Raw genomic sequence first — 19571 nt, 5'->3', positions numbered from 1 at the left:
TTCACTTCCATTTCTTTTTAATTAGTATTTTGGTGAATATACAAAAACAAAGAATCAAGGCAGATGGCAAGCATCAGGACATGAACCAGTACATCTATGGAAGAGGCTTCACCTTAAAACACTCTACAGAGGAGCACATTTCTCACAATACATTAACTACTGAAGCATTCACTAGGAAGGACACCAGCTCAGTCTGGGCCAAAGTAAACAGCCTTTATTGAACTGAGTGGAAACAGCAAGCACTGATGCAAGGACTGGGTTTGGTTCAGTTAGCTCCTTGCTTGCATTTTTTCACAAGAGTTATTCACTGCCATTATTTGCCATTTGTCCTACCTGATCCAGGGACATGGAAGGGGAATGACACAGGGAGTGTGACCATTTATACGCAGGTAGCTAAAGCAAGAAGCATAATAAACCAGGAGCATGGAACATCCACATTTGCAAAGGCAACTGCAGCAGAGAACCCCCTGTGTTCTGCACAAATTCTGGCCCGTAGATGCATGAAATCTTGTGCAAAGTAGAGAACAGCTTTTTTGAAGGAGCTGCTTGTTAGCAGGTGGAGCTTTTCCTGGACTGGCACTTCAGAAGGTAGGAGCACATGCAGTAGTTTCGTCAGTGGCAGGAGGTAGGCTTGCATATAGGCAGCATAGTGCTGAGGAGTGAGCTAGCCTTTTCTTGGGCTTGACTAGCAACAGACTGTCTATCTGTGACATGTTTTTGTTGCTGACACACTTAAATGCTCAGAGAATTTGCCTTATTCTAAGGCAAGGGTGACAGAGACCAGCAAGAGAAGTTGATCAGTAGAATATAACAGAGAGATCTGCAGTCTTTTCCCTTGCAGCATCTGTCCTTATTGGTCACAGGAGGTTACAGTTTTGCTCCCATTCCCCTTGATGGAGCGTTATAATTTACATTCAAACTAATTTTAGAGAGACATTTTTCTGGACCAAGTGTATATGGCATTTTCTTTACTGATGTCATCAGAGAACAAAGCAGATCACTTTTTTCCCCTCATCTTATGCTCCAGGATTTCTTGCACAGTGAAAGAAGGATTGTACTTCAGGCAGGAGGCATTAAGGCTGCAGAACAAGGGGCAAAGCAGGGACAAGAAGATTCTTTCCTGCAGTCATCACTTCTTTGTGTCAAGTTTTTGGAGGGGCAAAAGTATATGCAGGAGAGGTAGTGGGAAAACTTCAAATCCTCCATGGCCTGAGGAGAATGGAGTGGGAGACAAAAAAATGCAGTTTCACATGGCTCTTCAGGACAGCACTGAGGACACCAGGCCTTCAGTATTCTATTCCACTCCAGTAGAACATGGTGCCAAGGAGGACGCAGAACTGAAATGACAACACTGTTAAGTTTCTCTGCCCCCCATTTCCTGCTCTCCACCCCTCCCTCAGCCCCATTTAGTCCTACTGGTAGGAGAGAGTAAAAGAAATTCTTGAAAATCAAAGCCTGTTCAGGCAGAGGATCTTAAAAGTTTTTTGTCTGCACAGAAGCTACACAGTAAAGAAAGAAGATACTTGCAGCTGTAACTATTTGGCTATCGCTCTGCTCACTGGGGATTGTCATGAAGCTGCTGAAGCCTGAGTACTGAATACATTCATACAAAATCTTCAAACTACTAGCTCAATTAGCTATCTTGATGATCCAATACCCTTCACAAAGAAGCATCTGCAAGCTGTGTTTGCTGTGTTGTATTGCTGAGATGGCAGCAGGTAGCAGCAGGCCATGGCAGGCTGGAAGACCATCTAATTCCCCACCTCTGGAAGCCAGAATGGAGGGGAACTTGTAAATGTAGCCCTTGTGGAGCAGACTACAGGCACATTTGTGATGAATGAATGACGATAATCTATGGATATTTTAAATGCGTCAGTGCTGTCATCCACCTCCACCCAACTGGGTGTGGAACAGCAAGAGAAGAGAAGAGGAAATAAAGGCAAATATTAAGTACTTACAGTCCAGCAGAGGATGGCAAAGCCAAACCAGGCAACACCCCAGGCATGTGCATTCACTGGCCCAGACATAGCGTCGTAACAACCCTGAAAGACAACAGGGATGACTGAACACCAGCCATGAGCCTGCACTGCAAGGTGACAAACGTATCCACCCCCGAGAGAGGCTGAGGTGCCATGGTGGCATGCTCCTCTCCTACTGCAATTTGGGTAGCTCAGAGGGTCTCAAAAAACCAAGCCAGAGCTATACTGCCTATTGACAACTTGCAGATAACCCACCTGTTTCTGGCTCCAAATACAAAGTAGACCCATCTCACACACTTCAAGGACAACTTGCTGTGCCATCACTTGCCAAGTACACTTAGATAACCAAACACAGCTGACACAGAATTGACCTCCAGAATCAAGAAGCGTCAAGAAAATTTGAAAGCTTGAATGCCTTCTAGAAATGCAAGCTAGTGCAGAAGCTGATGCTCATGATTCAGCAGCCTAGTGAATAGGACATGATGGTCTACTGAAAAGTTGTTCCTTGAGGAGGAGAACTGCTGATTTGCCTACTCATATTGTATACTGTCATCTTTGGGCTAAGTTTGATTTAGCTACTGTCCATGTACATGTTAGAGATGTCAATTCTTACTAGTGGCTTGGGAGATTTTTCTCTCCATCAGGAAAGACATTATCCTAAAAAAAATTCCTGTCCTGTTCAGCAACATGGCCAGGACTCTACAGGCATTTCTTCTCATCCAGAAAGCTTCTGAACACCTGTAGCTTACAGTGAAGGAGAAAGGTTTCTTTCCCTTCCAGCAAGGCACTGATGTACGCTAAGTGGAAAAAGCAGAGGTGATCTTACATTGCTGTTGTAGTAGCCAGACACTCCGAGTTTGCAGCCATTGAGGTTGACGGGGAGCCCTTTTGCATCCAGCACACAGCACGCCCGTGGCCAGGGGTAGTCGGCGTCGCTGTGCGTGCTGCGGAAGGCAGACGTGTAGTTCTGCCAGTCGGAGGGGCCGTTCACCCCACAGCAGTGGTTCTGCAGGGACACACAAGGGAAAGGTCTCTGTGGGCCCAGGGCACTGCCCTGCACGTGTCAGCACACTGGTTAGGCATTAATCACAGATTTATGGGGGAGATTTCTGAAGTGCCTGCCTTTGACAGTCTGCCGTCTGATAAATGAGCTAAAGGGGGAGTGTGCCAGAACTTTCTTTAAGGTTCAAGGCAGATGCCATCCTCTTTATTATCCAGCAGCCCCAAGGAGGATTGAAATTCTAGGCTTGCAGAGCATTTAATAATTAGTGACTTTTCAGTGTTGTTACCTGACGCATGAGTTCATCCCATGTCTTTGTGACCTCATTGTCACTGTTATTGTTTGGCTCTGACTTCTGATATCTCTCCAGCATTTGCTTCAGGAAGACATTTGGAGTTAGCTACAAAAAAAACCCAACAACAGAGAAAAATGCAGAAACTATGTAAATAAGTGGCCATGTAAAGCAAATCCAGGGTTATCTGGGGAAGGTTGTTTTTCTTGTTTCAGAGTCCTGCTGGAGAACAGGAATGTTGCTTCTCCTCTGGCTTTACACATGAGAATAAAGAGCAGGATTTGAGGAGCAGGAGCAGCAAAGTTAAAAATCTCAAGCAGGCACTACTAGATGTTTACCACAAGAGCTGTGCAGAAGCTATGGATTGCATTTGGTATGTTGGAACTAAAGCACCACAAATAATTTCCCTCCCCACAGTATCTCCAATAATCCATGTAATCTTTCCCTCACCAGTAACACTGCCTGGGGCAAAGCTGAAGATTTTCTTCTCTGTGTATGATAGATTAATCAGTGGGTAGCTGAAAGACTAAACACTCTATTGATGACTCAACTAACCCACACTATTATTTCCTCAACCACAAGGTGTTAAACATTTTAAAATGTTAAAAATAACAAAACTATGTTCAAAACAACAAAGCTATTTCTTTGATTAGAATAATGGTGTTGGAGTTTTTCCTTGTGGGATTGTCTTCTGCTCAGCAGTAGTCCTGTGAGTTTACACTGTACCATCATATTTACTACACTGAACAGGGTGACTGTGTGCCCTAGAACTTGTGTTTCTCATCAAAGTTAAAAGAATACATGAGAAAAGAAATACTCACTGAGTCTTGGTTAGTCGCTGCTGTGATGCTAGAAGCCATTTCAAATGCAAAAGTGATCAGCATCAGGATGATGTACTGTGGGAGAAAGAGCAGAATGGGTTCTTGGAGAAACAGCTCAGCATTTTTTTCAAGATTAAGCCAGAAACTCTACTTGATGCAAAGGTGGCCAGGCTATCGTATTCCCTCTCACCCAGCCTGAATGATCTCGTAGCCCTTCCCAGTGCTTGCTCCAATTTGCGATCTGCTTTCTTGAAGGTGAATGATTGGAATTGCTCTCCACATCACAGACAAGATTTCATCAGAACCTCGTGGCATTAAGACTGCCCTGCCTCCACAGAAAATACTTTGTCCTTTTCTTTGTTGTGTCTCATTGGCAACCCATGTTTGTGTCATGTGTCCTCCTTTCACTTCCACTTACCAGCTCTAAGCTTTTCAGCAGGAAGCTGTTCACTCCTGGCAGGAGAGAATTGTATTTTGGGGAAAGGGAAGGTGCAGCTTAGGGCATCATTCAGATCACCCTGATTTTCATCATCAGATTTCATGAACACTCCTACATTGTGAGCAATCATCCTTCATGAAAACAGATTACAAGGGTCACCTCTCATAGTGTCTTTCACTCTTTTGTTTCTCTTTCCAGCATAATCCCTTTGACAGTTTCCATTTTTTCTTTGGAGTTCTCATATGTATCTGTTCCTCCTCCCACATTATATAATGTGGGATTCTCTGATTTAAGGCATTTTTTCCCTACTTACCTCAGTTTCTGTCCCTTGTATCCTATCATAAATCCTAAACCAGAGCCTTGGGTTTAAGCTGAGGCACCAAAATTCAGAGTTAAGGGAATTCTGTTTCCTCAGCTGTTTTCTGGCATATTCCCTGGCTCAAAAGTTCAGATCTTTGAGTTCCTCTTGTCTAAAACAGACACCCTGCAACCCCACAGGAATCCACAAGAGAGCTCATTTCAGAGTTTTCATCTCTACCCTTCGTTAATAAAAACACCAATTAAGTTTTGCCACTGCCATACTAAATGACTAAGTAAGACATTGCACTGAGATTTGTCCACATCTTAACCTTGTCTTTGGCTTATCCAAAGCTCTGTCCCCACCCCTGTAATTTCTGCCTGCCTGCTGATGTCTTATGTTCTTCATTGCACCCATATTTGGTATCCTGACACTCACTAATGCCTTGTACAGAAGTCATTACTTATCAACTCCTAAACTGAATAGTGCATGACAGCTGAAAAACAGTAAGGGGTGGGGAGAAACAAGGATCTAAACCACATCCCAGCTACATGTGATTGTACAAGTGCTCCTGCATTGCTTCAGGGCAAGGTCAGGGTCAAGCCAGTCAAACCTTCACTGTGATTACCTCCATTTATTCCCTCAGCCTGGTTCAGGGGCTTTTTGGGCATGAGTCTTCACAGGAGTCACCTTCTGGGACACCACAGCCATGACCAAGAAGAACCTTCGGCTCCTTATCAGTATAAAAGCTGTCTTTGCTCATTGGTTGTTTCCCCAAGGTGACCAGGACACCAAGGCAGTGTTTGTTCAGTTTGGCAGCAATAGGAAGGTAAATTTTGCTATGCTTACCACCAATAGCAAGGTCCTGCTGGCCTTGATGACTCCAATGATACCAAGGATAGACAGGGCAAAGAGTGCAAGGCCGACAAAGATGCCAATCCAGGCGGCAGCGTAGATGCCATTGCTTTCTGTGGCTTTCAGCAGAGGGTAGGCACCATGGGGGTTGGACACAACGTAGATACACTCTGCTGTCAGGGCAATGCCACACATCTGGCAAGCACAAGAAACCCATTAGCTCAAGGTTCCCCAAAGAAATAGCAAAGACAGAAACAGGTGTAGGCTGCTTTCCTTTAATTCAACTTCCTGCCAAGTGGGAGCTACCCAGCTCCCTCTGCCCAGCTCTACAATCTCTTATATTGGGACTTCACAGAAGAATTGCAGGCAAATCTCACCCAGCCTTGATCTGAGAGGTCAGGCCCAGGACTTGAGGATGTTAAGAAAGAATGAACAGAACCTTCCATTACTATAGGAGGGAGGTGGCTGGAAAAATGTTGGTCTGCTCCTGCTGACAATTCTAAGGCTTTTCCCCTAGCATCCATCATGGTATTGTGGATCTGCCCCTGCTGTCCCTTTCCCACCCAACTGATCATTAGGACAGCTCTCCTTATCCTCTTCTCTCATGCTTTACATACACCATATAAGTGTGGATTTCACAAGTGAAGAGGGAGCACTGCTGTTTTAAGAAGTGTCATACTGGAAGGAAGCCTCCACCCATTCTTGTTCCACTTCACTTACCCCAATGACCACATTCCCAAAGACTAACAGACCCTGCAAGATGTGCATGCAATCATCACTTTTCGCCATCTTTAATTCTTCATGCAACCTAGAAAACAACAAATACAGTCTTCAATTAAATCACTGGTACAATACACTTCAATCAGAAATACAAATTATCCATGAGGAGAAGGACAGACAGAACTTGCCAGCCTGTCTGTACACCTCCCATCCCTTGCTTTGTAGTAGTTTCAGAGGAGACCTCCCCAGGTGTTAATCTGCTAACTCAGACTCTCCCTGATACTGGAGCTACAGAAGACTGGGACCACTTTGGGGACAGCTGGTGTCTGCAGCTTTCTCTTGATGAGGGTTTTCATCCTCACAACAGCACTCACAACAACCTCTGCCCATGGGGTGTAATTTCTACCTGGCCTGAAACACCAGCTGCATCTGGATGCAGAGGGAGCAAGTTCAGCACCCTCACTTCACCCCCATTCCTATCCTGGGCCATTTTGAGCAGCACTACCACGGGACTGAGCTGGTAACCACGGTGCTCTGGCTGTATCCCACACACACCTTCAGCACAGGGCTTTGCTACCAGCAGCCCCATCTCCCACCCGTGCTGGGAATGGGAGCAGAGTGCCCCAAGTCAGGTATGAGGGAGGAAGATGAGGAGAGAGGGACAGCTCAGGTTGCAGCTGGCTCATGGGAGGCAGGCCAAGTAGCACACCCACCAAATTCCTGAGAATGCTTATATCCTGCAGTCTAGAGTCAGGTGCCCTGCATCAAATTCATCCCCTTCCAGAGAGAGCAGCATAAAGGCATCAGTCAGAGGTGTGAGAGCTCTTGGAGAAAGAAACTCAGACACCAGAGCCCACCAAGGTTTTCTTTGAAAGGGATGTGTGCATGGAGAGGGTAAGGGGAAAAAACCACCAACCCTGAGACAACTGCATTTACCAAGTGATTAAGAAGGTATAAATGAGGAAAGAAAGGCTGCAGTGAGCCCAGCTTGAGCAATAGCTGCTTGAACGTCCTTCTTCTGCCTGAGTACCTGCACTTGTGTCTCTCTTTTGCTAGGGCCACTGACTTCCTGATTCTTCAAAGAAGATGTTGGGTTATATGAGCAGACAAAGCTGTCAAGGAAGGGGAGCTTTCTGAGGAACAGAACATTGTGAGATGTCTAAAAATGCCACCTCCTGCCTCCTCAGCAGCTGCCCTTCTTGGGGTATGCAGGACCTCCAACAGCGACAGATGGAAACCAAGCACTTTGTACCGCTCTCTCTGCAGTGGTGTGAGGGTTAGGCATGCAGACATCTCCAGAGCTCTCACCATTATGTCGGCAATGCCTGAGTATTTTTGTATGATAACATGTGTAGGAATTTTTTAATAATATGCGGCCATTATTTTTAAGTTGAGAAGACTTTTTAGTCCCAGCTGGGTGTTTGGAGGCCAGACCCAGTACACATCAAACTGTGATCTATATTTGAAAATGGCAGGCTCGTGAGGTCAACCTGGATCTCCATCCCTGCCAAATTTCCTGACAAGCCAGGGTGTCCAGGGGCTGTCTTGCAGGTCTGGTCTGAGTCTGACCAATGTTCAGCCATGTGTTCTGTAATACAACACTGCAGAGTCTGCCAAATCTAAGAGGAATCCTGGTCTCCCACTCATCTGAGAGCTGGAGAGAACACTGCCTGTCTCATGGGCCTGTGTCCTGCAAACCCCAGAGATGCTAAAAAACCTTTTAGTTATTGTCATCTAAGGGACATTGCAAGCCAGGCAGCAATCCAAAAAGCAAGGAACTCTTTCCTGCTTGAACACAGGCAGGTAAACTCTGACTGCTACATGGAAAAGTGGGTCTGCTCCAGTTGCACTGTATAAAGCAAGGCTGAATGTGTTACCCTGTTCAGGGTAACAACAGCACTGACACCTTGTACATGGGCTGTCCATCCAGCCCAAGCTCTTGCCTCTCCACAAGCTGGCTTTCTTCTTCTCCTTGGCAGGCAGAACCTGGCTCACTCCTGTCTCCCTTGGGCAGGTATTATTGCAGTTATATTAGCTTGGAGAGAGCAAGCCCCTTCTTTTGGGGTGAGCCCACCTCCAGTGAGCTGCTATGGCTGTGAGGAAAGCTGGACAGAGTCACCATCACAGGTATCAGCTGGAAAATGGCAAGCTTCCTGACAACATAAGGTTCTCCCATACCTTAACTAAGTTCAATGGGATTGCAGGGCAGGGGGAAGCAGAGAGATCAAGAAGAGGAAAAGGGAAGGATGTACTGTAGATCTAAAAACTCCCAGTCCTGCCATATTTCTATGAATTATCCCTCTGCCTCCAAGTGATACAGGCCAAAGGAGCTCATTTCTTGGTTTCCACTTTATTAACCTGTGCCACATGGGTCAACCCCTTGTCTGACCTCCTCTCCCTTGCAGGTGGTCCAGTATCACCATCAGCAATGAGAGCACCTCCCAGGCAGGTGCTCCAAAGCCATGACAAGAGCTGGGCAGCTGGAGAGCCAATGCTCCAACATGTCCCAGAGGAGAAGCTGTGGGAGACCAGGAGCTTTCCTCTGCTCCTCATGCCTCGGAGGTGAGCTGTGTTCAGCAAGAGCAGGTTGCACAGCACTAGGCACAGGTGCATGACCACAGAGCCATGAGGCCAGCCTGGCTGGCGTGCCCGAGGCAGGCTGTGCACAGAGACACCTCACAGGCACCCCTGGGAGTGACAGTGGTGGGCAGCCCTCCACCAACCCCCAGAGACACAGCTGCCCACAGGCACAAATGCATTTGGAGGTAGAGAAGCCTTCTTCTTGGGCTTGTTAAAATTAGTGTTATGACCCAAATGCAGTTTCCTGGGCTTCAAGGAAGTCCCTGAGGAAACTGGAACTTCAGCCGTAACCTTTATCCGAAACTTCCACTAAGAAGGCAGCCAGATCCTGGAATTTCAACCTTCACCTGGTGTTCCTCAGCACATCCTAGAAACCTTGTAATTTAGGTGTGACCTATCTAGGTCTGAGGTATTCAATTATCACTGCCACAGACTTTGCTCCATACTCTAGGCAGCTTTGGAAAGGTGTCTGTTGTTCTCATTGTACCAAAAACCCGTGTCCCTCTTGAGGCACATCTTACTCCTCCTAGTCACAAGCAGTACAACTGGTTATAACTTCTCCTCTCTCCTCTCCCCTCACACCCCCAAAACACTCCTTACCCTCATGGGGGTCCAGCTGAGCCTGCCAGAGCCCAGAAGCGGCAGCTTTGCCTCCCCCTGGTACCCCACAAGGTGCAGACAATCTATAATTTCCATGCTCTTGAAACTTTCTTGACCTCCCCTCACTTCCTTTACTCTCAGTATCTCTGAGATCCTTAGCACAACTGTGGGAGACAAAAAAGAAGCTCCTTTCTGCAGAGGCTGGCTTCTGCCCTTGTGTTTTGGGTGATAACCTCATGCAGGCTTTGAAAGGACACTCTTCTGGCAACAATTCCCGGATTCAAATGGGATTTAGTGTCTGTTGTGCACCTCTCGAACACATGGTGCTGGTCAATCTTTTGAAGCCTCCACACCTTGTTTCTATATATCCCTGGGACAGGATTTCAGTGGCCTTGCAGATTAATTCCCCCTTCTTAGCCTAGCTCTACTCCATGTCTAGCCAAAAAAACCAATGGGTAGGAATTCATTTGGCATTGCCCAACACAGAACCAGGTGGCATTTTGATTGCCTTGCATTTTGTGCTAGTTGTCAAGCACTGTGACACAGGGACATCCCAAAACATCCCTGTGAGCATCATTGGCTTTACACCCCACTCCTGGAGGTTTCTCAGCATGGTGGTGGGGCTTGTATGTGCTTCACATCACGCCTTGCCACCTCCCTTTCCCTCAGCGTCCCTGCTCAGGGCGTTGCATTCTCATGCCCTGGTGCAGGGAGGCAGAGACAAAGGATGCGTTTGTTTTGTGACTCACGGGCTCTGCCCCACTCGAGCGAGCGCAGCTGAGCAAACCCGGCTGCCCGGCAGCAGAATCCTGCTCCCTGCCCGCACAGCCTGGGGCAGGAGCCTGGGCACCTCCCTCGCGTCCCAGCCCACTGGAGAGCATGTCCCTGCAGGCAGCAGCAAGGTGCCGGGCCAGCCCTGGGCGCTGATGGAGGGAGGGCAGCCAGGTGGAACCGCTGCCGGAGGCTGTGCCAAGGCCAGGGCCAGTGCCATGGGAAGGCTCCCTGAGCCACAGACCGCCTGCGGACCCCGATGCATCAGCAATAAACTTACTTTTGGGGTTTTCTAAAATCGGTTATGATGGAAAATTTATCCCCTAAGGGGCTTAAAAAGAAGGTATTTTCCAAGTGCTTGGGACACCTCGAGAATTACACAGTTATTAGGAGGAAGTAATTTAATATGTTAATGATGAATCGCTTGAACTCCACTGTAAGAAGCTGAATGTTTTACAAATGTCAGTTCATCATTTGTTTACTTATTTCAAAGCAAACATCTCCAGTGGACACAAACTCATGCACTCCTCCTGCCTTGCTGGACTTTCCCCAGTGCTCCACCTCAGACAGAAAACTTCTTGTGTGCTAGGAGTCAACCACACTCAGAAATGGAAGAGGCAGACAATTATTTTGTGCTACCAGAGGAGAAAAATAAAGCAAAAACATAGCTCAGCATCAAGCAGGGGTCACAGACTAATTAAGTTTCCTTTCAAAGAGATTGGTATGAAATGAAGCCTGTGTGAACAGTGGTGTGGCTGGTAAATCATCATCAAGCATAATTACCTTGTAAGTAGAGCTGGGAGGTAGGTTTTTCCTCTCTCCTTTATTAATTCAGCACAGCCAAAACAAGCAGGTTTTTTTAACTTTCCTATTTTCACAAGTGAGGGGGAACTACAAGACTCATCTTCCTCTACAACAATTTTTCCTTTTTATTTTTCTTTTAACACTCAGATTTACAACAGATTTAATTTTTCCATTCCCTTCTCCCCAGTCTTTAGGAGAAAAAATATGAAACAAATTAAAATAGCCGTAGAGAAGACACAGCCTGAGGTAAGAAAACTGAAATACTTAATGATTTCATGCAGTTAACCTTATCCAGGTACCAGACTCCCACATACCAAACACAGCCCAGGGACTAAAATAAAAAAAACCATTAAATATAAGAGCTATCTTTTCTCCTAATAGACACTTCTGGCTCACATGCCTCTTTAAGAGGAAGACCATGACCAAAGCAAGGCACTCACCGCTCTCTTCTCGTGATGCTTCCAGCAGAAACCCCAACCCACCTGCAGAGCTGAAAAGGCCCTTTTCTCCCACCTCTGCCGCCCTTTAAAGAGCCCAGTTTGCTGAGGAGCGTGCTGTGTGATTGGTGGGGTGCCCATCACATGAGGAAAACTTTTTTTTCTAGCCAAACCTGTTCCCCAGTCCTCCTGGGACCGAAGGGTGTCTCTGTGATTCTTAGATCATATCGGAATGTCGTTGTGCTGAAAACACAAAGCTTTAAAGAATTTCTATTCTTATACTCTCAAAAGGGTGGATGAGTGAGTCACTTATATGAGGCACTTGAACTTTAAAGAGGATGGGCAAGTTGGAAGGACGTAAATACACGAAGATTGCTGGGTCACTGCTTCAACGTAGGTATAAGAAGAATGCACTGAATAGAAAAATAAAGTAAATTAATTTTAATGTTTTCATTTAATTATGTAGCACAGGAATGATCCAGTTGTTTGGGTTGGATCCATTTTCGTTTCATTCAGCTTGGGATTTTTTTTGGAAACAGAAATGTAAGTGTTGGCTACTCTGCAGGACACTGTGGATGACATGAAAAGTGGGGAGAATATTTCATTTCCTTGGGCACTCTGGATTTTTCATGTAGTCAGTCTTATTAAGACAGAACAAAATGAAGTACAGATATATCTATTCATTGGCCTGTGATGAACTGAGAACAGCTATGGCTGAGGAACAACAATAGCAATGGAATGTCTTTCACCTTCCCCTCTCACCCTCATTCCAGCACAAGTTTGCCAAAAGTCAAGATTCACATTACTGGTGTCTTGAACATGTCTCTGGCAAAAGCACAGGTGGTTGTACTTGTTCTTCATCTGCTGATGCAAAAACCAGCAAATAAATAACAGGCTTGGGAAAGGTAATGGGAGTTCCATGATGTTAGAGCCCATCACAAGTCAAAAACAAGCACAAAATTAACATCTATATGTCCTATTGGTGGCAATCCTGGCAAATATTTGGTGTGAAATTAGTGAGCCATGGTTCACTAAAGGGTCTTACGAATTTCTTGGTACTTGTAGACAACTGAAGAGAGATCCCACTCTCCCATGAGGTCTGTGTGAGGTTCAACCCTGAAGAAAGGACAGTATTTTTGGCATTTCCAGTTCCATGAGGTAACACAGCCATAAGCAAAAGGAGACACATCGATTGCAGCCAGCCTGATCTACTAGAAAGGGACAGGAAAATAGTCCCTTGGGTCCTCAAGAATACAGATGCAGATTTGTCTAGACCTAAATGACTCAGACCTCCTTGCTCACTAAGTTTGCTCCCTACAACCCATGCAGCCTATTTTGGTGCATTTGCCACCCCGTATTTTGGCAATGCTGGTGGGACCAGGTGTTTCACACCAGCTGGTGTCCTGGGCTCTAGGAAGGCAGGCTCACATCATTTTTCTTGGACACTGAGAGCAGCTGGCAGGGGAAAAGCAGTGCCTCCATCTCCTGAGCATCACAGTTGGGCTGATCTTGGAGCAGTGATTGGACAAAAGCCTGCCATGGTAAAACATCCCATCACATCTCATCTGGGAGGAGAAAAGAGGCTGCAACTGTGGAAATGCTGTCTTGGGAAAACAAGACGAAGAAATAGAGGAGAAGAAAGGGGAAGCTGGCAGTGAAGTTCATAGCCTTGCCAATCACCAGAACTGAAAGTAGCTGCTGGAAGAGAACCCAAATGCAGCTGAGCTCTTGCAGCTCTGTAGCCCTGTCCAGGGCACTGCAAAAAGCTGTTAGAGTGAATCCTTGTTTGGGCTGGAAGAGTGGGTCAGGCTGGACTGGGTGGTGGTCACCCTTCAGCTGCTGCTACCATTTGGCTGTCACAGTTTGTTAATCTGGTATAGAATGTGGGTAAGAATATTTTTTATGGTCTCTGGAGAGAAATCTGATATAGGAAAGGAGAGGCTTGGAATGGGGGTTTTGTTTGTTTCTTTGAAGTTCTTTTGGTGTGTGCCAACAAGGTGAGACTATGAGTTTACATGAATGCCTGTGCAGAGCAGAGGGTCAGACAGAGACCTTGTCTGGGGAGGGAGCACAGTGGGGCTGACAAGCTAGGGCTGGGAAGCCCCCATTCCCACAGGGATACCTCCAGTGGGGTGCCTACAGCTGTTTTAGCCTCCCCTGTAGGACTGTGTCTGTGCTGGCCTACTTCAGATGGACCAACACTTCTATACAGACAGATCCATGCATTTGTGTGTGCTCTTGCACATGGGAAGCTCCAGACTGCTGAGTGTGCACACCCTTACACAGAACCAGACGTGTGCACAGGCACAAACCCATACACGTGTGTGCTTTGTGTATCCAGCCACGTGTGTGCACATATGTGCACATCTCTGCTGCGGGTAAGTTAAAGGCAAAGTGGGACTTGGGAGTGAAGACATGCTGCCATTTGGGGTTTCATCTGCAGGGATGGTCAGATGCTGAAGCCACAGCCTGGCCTCTTTTCCGATGGAGGTGAAAAATGGATTTCTCAAGAGATCTATCACTCGGTTATTGTTATGTGCTCAGCGGGTGACAGGGCAAAGTTAGAACACGCCTGTCACAAAGTATGCTGTGTTTATTCAAAATTGGTATGGAAGGCATGCTAGAGGATGCCCAAAGCTGCTGAGAAGGGCTGATTAGATGTTGTGGTTAGTTCCAGTGTGTTGGTTCCACTCTTCACCTCTAAGAATACTTTCCCATCTTCCTGAATCCTTTGAATTTCTTCTCTTCATAGTGTGGAAATAATGATTTAAGGCTGAGATAATATGAGAGGGAGGAATTAGGGAGGGAGTGAGCACACAGAGAGGAAAAGGAGCTTGTGGTCAAAGTAGCAGACTCCCAGGAGTCATCTCTGTGACCCCCTCATGCCAGTGTCATGACAGAGCCTCTGCCATCCATGAGCAGGAGGCTCCTCACTGCATTTGAGGTGCTGTACATTGAGATCAAAGCTCACGGCTGAAGGACCAGTCTTGGGAAATCCCTTGTCCCCATCAATGTGGCTTCAGTGTTGGCCAAGCCTGTGCTCCCATGCACAGGTTCAGCTTGACACACACTGTTTGGCCCAGGGAGAGGACTTTTTTAATGATTGTCCCTCCAGTATATGGTGGCAAGTTCATGGCAGCACTGCTGGGAGTAAAGCCAAGCATCCCTGTTGCAGCATGCTGCAGAGCGGCTGCCACCTTTCCTGGTAGAGTCCTGACCTCATCAGCTGGGCCAGCAGCCTCCTCCTTGAGGGCACTGCTCCCGGTAGCCCCAGACCCAATTCCTGCCACCCAGCTTTGCTCCTGCATTCCCGGCAGGGCTGCGAACAGCTGCTTCCCAGTCTGCAGTTTGACCTTCCTTCCCTGGGCCAGATTTGGGTTTGAGGCTTGTGCCTGCCACCCAAGCCCTCCACGTGCCATGGCCGGGAGCCAGCTCCTCCTCAGAGTAGAAGGGAACTCCTAATGGCTGTGTCCTCTCCCAGCTCAGTGCCGCTGCACAGGGGGTGAGGATGCAGGCGGTGGGGGACAGATGTCACGGTGCCTCTTGGGTTTGCAGCTGGCCTGGCCTCCTGCCAGCCTTGCATCCCGCCTCCCCAGTGGAGTCCTGTCTTTTGCTACAGCTGCCTCCCCCTTTTGGCAACATTTTTGCCCTTTTTTTGCCACTTCTATACCTCTCAGCCTCAAGAGAGAGGAATAACTGTGGGGTGCAGAGAATAAATAAGTGAACACCACCTAGTGAGATCAGGGGAGAGCAACTCTGTCTCTGAAATTGTTTACCAAACAGGGCTGAGTGTGGGGAGACAAATGGCATACCATGAGCAACAGCCATGGGCTAATTATAGTGGATTAGGATAAACCACCGGGCCACTGGGCTGACCACCCAAGCTAAACCTGCAAACATATAGGCTGAAATGCTGAACTGTGTATATATATATTTAGTATGATGTGGAATGCAGTCAGTAACTTCTGTCTGAAACTTCAGCTACCTTGGCAAAGAGTGTTACAGAGAACACAGATACGAGCACCTTTGTGATGCTAGCAATCCTGGAGTTTTGCATTTAGCAATTCTTCATTCCGAAGAAGAGTGCTCATAGGGCACACTCTCAAGGACTGGGGTTTTTTGAGTTTAAGAGAGGGATGCACCTTATCTTCCCAATTTTGTAGGGTAGCTTTATTCATGAGCTTATAACCACATCTGTATTTCAGTATCATTAAAACTTGCAATTTTGGGTAGTTGCGTAAAGCCCAAGCTACTGTAATCATGAGATTGCATGAAAATTTGTGCTTTCAGCCTTTCAGAAGAGAATGTTCCTCCTGAGCAAGCAGAAAGGACAAACAACTTGGAGAAAGCTGCTCTGTCTGATAAAGAACTGAGGTCAGGCAGGGAACTGCTTCCCCAGGGAGGTTTGGACTAGTATTCATAGTAATATTTGCACGAGTGGGTAAAGCCAATAACAAATTAAATCTCGGTACTCCACTGCTAACAATTAGACCAGCTACTCTTGCTCCCTTCCTCAGTGGTCTCAACCCAAAAGCATAGAGAAATAGTGGATTTTTGTAAAGATTAATCTTTATTGGCTCCTGCTACTGTTAATAAAGGAGACCCTCAGGGTGCCTTCTTGTACTCACTGGGAGAGATTTGGGCTCTAAATCTCACCCTAAGGATGTCTCTTACTGTGCTGACTAAGAAGGGAATTTGTAGGAGAGCCTCAACACATGCCCAAGGCCAATTTCTGCAGAGGAAAATCCAGACCAAAGGATTTCCATTTTAGAGCGGCTGATCTCACCCAGGTCTTTCAGCAGCCCACAGGTCACATTTTTGAACACAGAAGAAGCAGAAGATAAAACAAGCACGGAGGAGCATGGGAGAGTGCAGAGGTCAAGCTGTGCCCCGACTCCCCTACCACCAGCAGGAGTTTCTCCTGGCAGGGAAGGGGAGCCAAGCCCAAGAGTGACGCTCCACAGCCAACACCCTTGAGGGCATAAAGGGCCAGCAAAAGGGACATGGTGTTCTCTTACATCTCATCTTCAGATGAGGGCAGGCCAGCCCACTCTGAAGAGGAGCCTGGCCACAGAATCATAGAATGGTTTGGGTTGGAAGGGACCTTAAAGATCATCCAGTTCTGACCTCCTGCCCTGGGCAGGGATGCCACTCACTAGATTAAGTTGCCCCATTCAGCCTGGCCTTGAACACTTCCAGGGATGAGGCATCCACAATTTCTCTGGGCAACTTGTTCCAGTGCCTCACCACCCTCTGAGTAAAGAATTTTTTCTTAACATGTAATCTAAACCTGCCCTCTTTCAGTTTCAAGCTATTGCCTCTTCTCCTATCACTACCTGCTGATATAAAAAGTCCTTCTCCCTACTTTTCATAAGTCCCTTGTACTGGAAGGCTTCAATGAGGTTTCCCCTAAGCCCTCTCTTCTCCAAGAGGAACAACCTCACCTCTGGCAGCCTGTCTTCATAGAGGAGGAGCTCACAGGGAAGGCTCATAGGAGGATAGAAATCTCTTTATGCCTTGGCAAATGATTGCCTGGGATTTGCAGATGTCTTTGGCAGGAGAAAAGACTTTTGAGAAGGCAGAAATTTTCTGCTTGCCTTTTAGATAGCTTCTTTAAAAGGCTGTCCAGGGAAGATCTGCTAGACAGTGTCTCTGTATTGCTCTTGGTTATGAAACCTGGCCTCTGAAAGGCAGCGTATGTCAATGTCAATACAGCCATTAGGATGCAATCCCACTCCCAAACAGCCTTGGCACTATGATGGTCCTTTACTACTGTTGGTTCAGTTGAGTTTCCCCTAACAGACTGGGAACAAGCTGTTCTGTCTGGATCTAGTAACTGCATTGTTCTTGCTGATGGTTAAAAACCTCTCTTCCAAAATCCCCTCTGTCAGTCATGAGCCACAACATGCTTCAAAGAAGTGATCTTTTTTTGGGAACATTTACTCCTTGTTTGCAAGGGGCCAAAGACACTTGTTCACATTGATTCCAGCTTATTATTGAAGAGTGTTTGGGGACACCTCAATCCTCCCAAACCCACTGCTTGCCTCCTCTGCATTAGCTGCATCTGATACAGAGGCCACAAAGGGCTGGCAGTGGAGCACTGCCATCTACATATGGTTGCCTGTCAGTACCCAGTTTCCAACACACTTGCTGCAAGCATATGTCTCATTTATCTCAGCATTTCCACCATCCACCTTGCCAGAGGGCTAGAGCACCCAGCAGAAAGAAGGAGGACAGTCAGTTAGAGCTGCATCACAGCAGTTTTGGCAGTGGGAGGAGCGGGAGCAGCAGAGGGGTGTTGGCTGGTGCAACACGGTGATGGAAATAAATAGCACCCGCCTGGGGCGAGTTTACTGTGCTCCCGGGGTGACAGCCTCTGCCTCGGAAAGGGTGTGGTTGATGTCTCACACATCAACTCATTGCCTTAACAGAACTGTAGGCACTGTCCAAAATTCTTCCACTGAAACTCTTTCAAGGTTCCAGTATCTAACAGGCAACTTCCCTGAGAAATCTGTGAGATTCAAACCCTGCTGTGCACCTGGGGTCTGACCCACTCAAGCCTGTACCGACCTGTACCTGGGTTTCAGTTTCAGGTGGATGATGGATGAGCTTGTGCTTTAGGCCATCTAGCCCTTCTACACACATCTTTTCGCCTCTGCTTGTAGCTACTCATGCCTCTGCCTAGCCTTTAGCAAAGGCTCAGCCGGTCTGTGCTGCCCTCTTATGGGCACACACAGGCAAGGTTACATTTTATTCTGGTTTTATTTTTTTAGTTCAAGATGCTCTATAACCTGCTATTCCCACACTGTTTTTCCACACGTAATTTCTGACAAGCCAGGAAGGCTTAGAACAACTACTAAGAAGTCTATGTAAGCTAACTAGGAAAAGTTAGCTCAGCTTCTACCTTTCTAAAGGGCTTTGCTCTTAATTTACAAAGATTTAATCATCTAACGGGGCAAAACGTAGGGAGCTGTTGCTAAACTCCTCCCATATATGCTCCAATCTGCCAAGGCAAACATATATTTTAATCATGGCATCACACCATGGTCAAGGAGTGTCTCAAGATAGCTCTCTTACACTACCAAGGAATTCAGGCAACAGGGCCAAAAGCTGGGTTCTGCAATGGGCAGGGCTTGCTTTCAATACTGTGGGGTTTCAGCAAACTGGCAATGGTGTCCTTTGCTGAATCTCCTTGCAAGGAGGCAGGATAATATGCTAGACCCAGGGTATACTTATACATATATTGTATAAACAATAACAGGATTGAACTGGCATCGATCTGCTCTTCAGAGGGACTGTCATGTTCATGATGTTTATGTAAATTTGAGACACTGTAAAAAACCTTTGAGTCTCTGACCATTTTCCTGCATGCAATACAGCCTTCCCTCCGATGTCTACTCACCTATTCAAACTTCAACAGCTCCTCAAGGTGGGAACTGTTTTTCTTCAAAGCCTGGTATGACATCTGTTTTTTCCATTAACAAACAACTGCAGCATTACACATCCTTTATTCACCCGTTTCCTGTTTTATGCTGGAAGCTAAGCTGAGGAACAGGAAGGAGGAAGGACAGAGGTCATCGCTTTTCCTTACCAACTCCCTAACCCTAACATGGATCCTGCCTCCCAGTTAATAATAATTTTTAAGGTTGGACCACATGATTCTAAATAAGGTATTTGCCTTAAAGACTTTTAAGTTTATAGTGAAGTTTTCATGGCAAGTGTAAACTGAGAGATGCACTCCCTTTGCTACAATGCTTCCCTTTTAATTTTGAGAACTGCACTAGATAGCTGTGCACCTTCATAACTCTGGCTCTGTGCAGCTATATGTTCCTCCACTTCTTGTCTCTTTAATGACAATGAAAAAGATGCTCATTTTGGTCTCAAAGTAACAATGTCAAAAAGAAAATGAGTCCATCTCATTGTTTGTTTCTTTCCTGGTATTATTCCAGTGCAGTTTATGATAGGACACCAGCAG

At 46.5% G+C, this 19571-nt stretch overlaps 1 protein-coding gene across 1 annotated transcript; it reads right to left on the bottom strand.

Annotated features, from left to right (window-relative positions):
- On the bottom strand, positions 1-11696 carry UPK1B (uroplakin 1B). Its single transcript, XM_058825321.1, has 8 exons — positions 11600-11696; positions 6405-6492; positions 5679-5879; positions 4093-4167; positions 3269-3379; positions 2806-2985; positions 1959-2042; positions 1-1337 (listed from the first exon to the last, which is right to left on the bottom strand). Exons 2-8 carry the CDS (start codon positions 6471-6473, stop codon positions 1287-1289), a joined length of 771 nt encoding a protein of 256 aa, XP_058681304.1. The 5' UTR covers positions 6474-6492; positions 11600-11696; the 3' UTR covers positions 1-1286.
- Positions 11697-19571: the final 7875 nt, after the last annotated feature.

The sequence above is a fragment of the Ammospiza caudacuta genome, chromosome 2, assembly GCF_027887145.1.
Source record: "Ammospiza caudacuta isolate bAmmCau1 chromosome 2, bAmmCau1.pri, whole genome shotgun sequence".
NCBI lineage: Eukaryota > Metazoa > Chordata > Aves > Passeriformes > Passerellidae > Ammospiza > Ammospiza caudacuta.
This window is presented reverse-complemented; position numbering and strand designations above follow the sequence as displayed.